The sequence below is a fragment of the Papilio polytes genome, unplaced genomic scaffold, assembly GCF_000836215.1.
Source record: "Papilio polytes unplaced genomic scaffold, Ppol_1.0 DF821067.1, whole genome shotgun sequence".
In the NCBI taxonomy this organism is placed as follows: domain Eukaryota; kingdom Metazoa; phylum Arthropoda; class Insecta; order Lepidoptera; family Papilionidae; genus Papilio; species Papilio polytes.
The window spans coordinates 2382571-2386775 of NW_013528137.1; the positions used below are offsets into that span (position 1 = coordinate 2382571).

General features: G+C 31.6%; 1 protein-coding gene across 1 annotated transcript in view; it reads right to left on the bottom strand.

Moving 5' to 3' along the window:
* Positions 1–1929: 1929 nt before the first annotated feature.
* The window catches only part of LOC106109860 (TPPP family protein CG45057), a gene marked incomplete in the record, with an annotated part of 7397 nt that continues 5121 nt past the window's right edge, over positions 1930–4205 (bottom strand). The window contains 3 exon segments of the mRNA XM_013291498.1: positions 1930–2842; positions 3036–3317; positions 4127–4205. Coding sequence (XP_013146952.1) covers positions 2651–2842; positions 3036–3236 — 393 coding nt within the window.

Consider the following 4205-nt stretch of genomic DNA (forward strand, 5'->3'; position numbering starts at 1 on the left):
TTAGTGTAGAAAACCAAGGAATTCATTATTATTTATATTAATCTGTAACCTATTATTAACAATACAGATTAAATATTGATTTTGGAACTGTATGGTTACTATTTCAATCTGTAAATGGCATTTTATATAGAATTTTTGAGGTTAGATATATAGTGATATTAACTATGTCGTGTCCCGATGTACCATGAGACCATGACGATTGACTAGCCTATTCCAATGTTTATTACATCTTGACAATAATAAATAATAATGATAATCTAACAAGAACTCTTTAATATCGCTTCAAATCTTTGTGTGACAAGTAGTATACAAGTGACAAGATAAGCAGGCTGCAAACTGAAGACTTTCTTACTCTCTCTGGTCTGCCTATCCTCTATAAATGCATCTCGCTCACATGAAATACTTTTCACGGTATCAAGTACACATAAATACATAAAAAATGTAATACATTTTTAAAAGATACTTAAGAAGATAGCTTTGTAAAAACATTTAGTAACTCTTCATTCGTTAATAAATGAAATTGCTGTTTAGTTCTTTCATGATTTGTACCTAAAGAAATTTATCATTCCAAAACTTGATACTTCGTTATAAAAAACAAACTTGCGGCCTTGTAACTTCAAGCCTTTTTTTAACTTTTACGTCTTCAAATCGAAAAGGTGACCTCAATGTAAAACTTGTTTGTTATTCAATAGAGTATTCACTAATTCGAGATTGCGTTAGGTATATGTGTTTTAAAATTATTTTAATAAAAGAAAAAATATATTCGATTATTAGTGATAATGACGGCTAGGCGACAGAGTTTATATTTCTATTAAGTACGCATATAATAATTTATATCATCAATATGTTGATTGGAGTATGTTATTTGTTAATAAGAAGTACCTGTCATTAAGTGCTTAGCCATATAACTCGTATGTCTAAATTTTTATTTTGTATTTCCTCTCAATATGGTAATTTCCATTATTTTTATATTATCTCTAGTTGTGTGATTTGAAAATTATTTCTTACGCATGTGTGCTTAAAATATACGACTTTGACCAATGAAAAATGTTTAATATACAAATGTTTGATAACTGCTTGGAATTTTTAATCAAACTTGTTAAGTGAGTGGTCAAGGTGGCGAAGTTAATTTGTGATTATGTTAGTGTAGAATTAACCATAGGCATACAACATACACAGTTGCGACGTTTAGAAGTTTATATTCAAAGTATATTAGTAGTGAACATATTATTATTATGTTTTATTGTCAATATGCATACTTTCATACATGTTACGGCTTTACATATATTACTGTAGATTTAAGTCAAATAAATGGTACCTATGAAAAGTGTTTTATTTCATTTTTAACTAGCTTTCGCCCGATACTCCGTCCGCGCGGTAATAAAAAAAAAACAAATGCAAGCACCCTATGTGTTCTCCAGAAATCCATTCAGCAGTTTAGGCTACAAACTCTAACAAACATCCATCGATTTATCCATCTAAACTGTCGCATTTATAATATTAGTAAGAAAAGTAAGATATTTGACCCATACAGTATAAACCACTTAAAACATTAGCTTGTATAAAGTTTTTATACTAAGAAAATAGAGGAATAAAATAAAACAATACTTATTCCAATAATAAAGTTTATTTGAAAGTTCATTAAATTTCTATTTAAGATATTAGAAAATACTAAAATACACTTATGTTTAAATTGAAGAGACAAGAAAACATTTTACTTGTGCCGTTGTTCCACTGTAATTGAACACATAATATTAAAAAGATTAGGCTCTATCGACGTATTATTAACAAAACACATGGATACATTTTATAAGAATTAAAATTACTAAAATTTTCACGACTAGATAATACATGATTAAAAAAATTCAAGACTTTTATAATTTCGTTTTTTAAAAAAAATACTAGACATAATTATAGTACTTTACAGTTTAAAAACAGAATAAATAAAGAATGTTTATTTACCTCATTTATTTTTTGTTGTTTTTATCAGTTGTAAAATAAATTGGAGGATACTTTAATAGAATTTCGTACGCACTTTCCTTACTGATTTCCATCAATCACACGATTCGTAAATAGCTGTCATTAGGACGGGAAGTTTAATAAAAAAAATACACTTTTCTAGGAAACAGGAAACCCAGCTCAAATATCTAATTCGAGGTGGCTTTCCTGATCTAATATCTAATTACACCAATTTTGGTGAAAAATAAATGCCTTTCCGTTTATATTAGCAATTATTTTTGTTTTTAATTCATTAAATAAATTAAAGGCACGCGCTGTCTTCAATATACACATTGGACAAAAGATCTTATTCGACAGCTTTGTTTTGTTTAAATTATTATTATTGAAATGTTAAACACAAAATAGATGAAATCCTCACTATTTGTAAAGAATTGTAACACTTTGTGCACCCTGTGACTTATTCATTTTCAAAAAAGTTTTTTTATTGAGACATCTTGTTGGCGCGAAGCAGGAAGATGTCCTCCACTACATTGGTAAGTAGGGACTCTAATTTAAAGTAGTAAATGAGAATCTATGTAAACATTCGCACGTGTCAATTTTGTGTACAAATATAGATAAACACGAATTATTTAATAATTACAATAGATTGGGATTATAACGTAATTCTAAGGCCATGGAAAGTGTAAATACATTAGTGTGACTTGTCGTAGGTGTCTTTGTGTTGGTAGCCGGTGACGTATCCGGAGGCGTCGACGAGCTCCTTGCGGCCGGCGATGCCCTTGCCCTTGCCGGTGGTGTCGAAGCGCTGCTTGTGCGAGCCGGTGTACTTGCTCGTGTCCGTCAATCTGTCCACAGCGGCGGCGGCCGCGGGAGACTTTGGTAACTGAAAATTAAAATAAAATCTAAAATGTTACAGTAAAACGAGCAATAGTTGATATTGTGGCTTTTTAAGGAGCTTCTATATCTGTTTTACATTTTTTTATTCTCTAAGGAAGGAGCTGCCTCCATCTGTAGAAAATTTGAATAGGCTCTAAATTCGTCACTATCACAAAAATAAAAGTTATCTTGAAACTCACATGAGTGGTGATGCCGGGCTGTCCGCACGTTGTCAGTTTTCTTTTGATATCACCCAGTTCGACCTTTTTGCTCTTTGCCAATTCATCAAGGAATTTCTGATAATCATCAACACCCACTTTCAATGATTTGAGTTTCTTGAAGTGAATGGCAGTATCGGTAGTTGTGATCTTCTTCCCATCAATCACCTTCGCTTGCTTCATCCATTTATCGCTTTGGGATAATGTAATCAGTTTGCCATCTGATTTTGGATCACCAAACTTCGAAAATAATTTGAAAGCGTCCTGTAAAAATAAATTTATATTAGTTAATAAGTTTTAATTTTATTTTCACTGTTACAAAACACTTTGATTAGTTAAAATAAAAACATTAGTTTTAAAGTCATTATAAAGCAATCTTTCTCCTTTATTATAAAACTATTGCAAATTATGGTTAACGCAAACTATTTTTGGACCTATAATTGTTGCGTGTGAATAAACACGAACAACATATTAAAGCACCTTAAACGTAGTTTAATTATTCGCTTGGTTTAAGAAAGACATTATAAATATCTTTTAGGGATGCGATGAGTCATTCTGTTTATGAAGGCATTGTTTAAGAAGTATACATCGCCCCTCAACGTTCCTGGTACGGTCGCGTGTCTGCAGTAAATAGTGTTGGATCTGATAAGTACGAACTGTTGTAAATACTGTGATTGCTACTGGTTTTAATTTGATTGTTTCAGTTAGTTACACTTCGAACCTAGAAATTGTGTTCAGGTAAGGTGTAATTTTGTAAATCAAATTGCGAAAGAAAAATAATCTAATTTTTATGTAAGCATAACATTGGAATTACAAGTATTTTTCATTTTGTATGTATGTAAAATGTAAATGTAGGTGTGTAACACGTAAAATTTTCCATTTTGTATGTATGGTAAACGTAAAACGGTTTCAACGAGTCAGTCGTAATTTCGTAATCATAGTCACTTTATTGGGTGAATATATTTTGATTCAATTAAATTTAATGTAAGCAAGTATGACTTTCAGCTCCAACGCGGCTTGTATCTCAGCTGTGAATATGAGAGATACTTGAAGGATATGTAATGATGAATAACCTTAAAGGGTATAGCATTGTCGTCGTTCTTGGCGGGCGTTCCGTTGGCCGCGCCCGCTGCCCCCGCGCCGCTCGCCGCC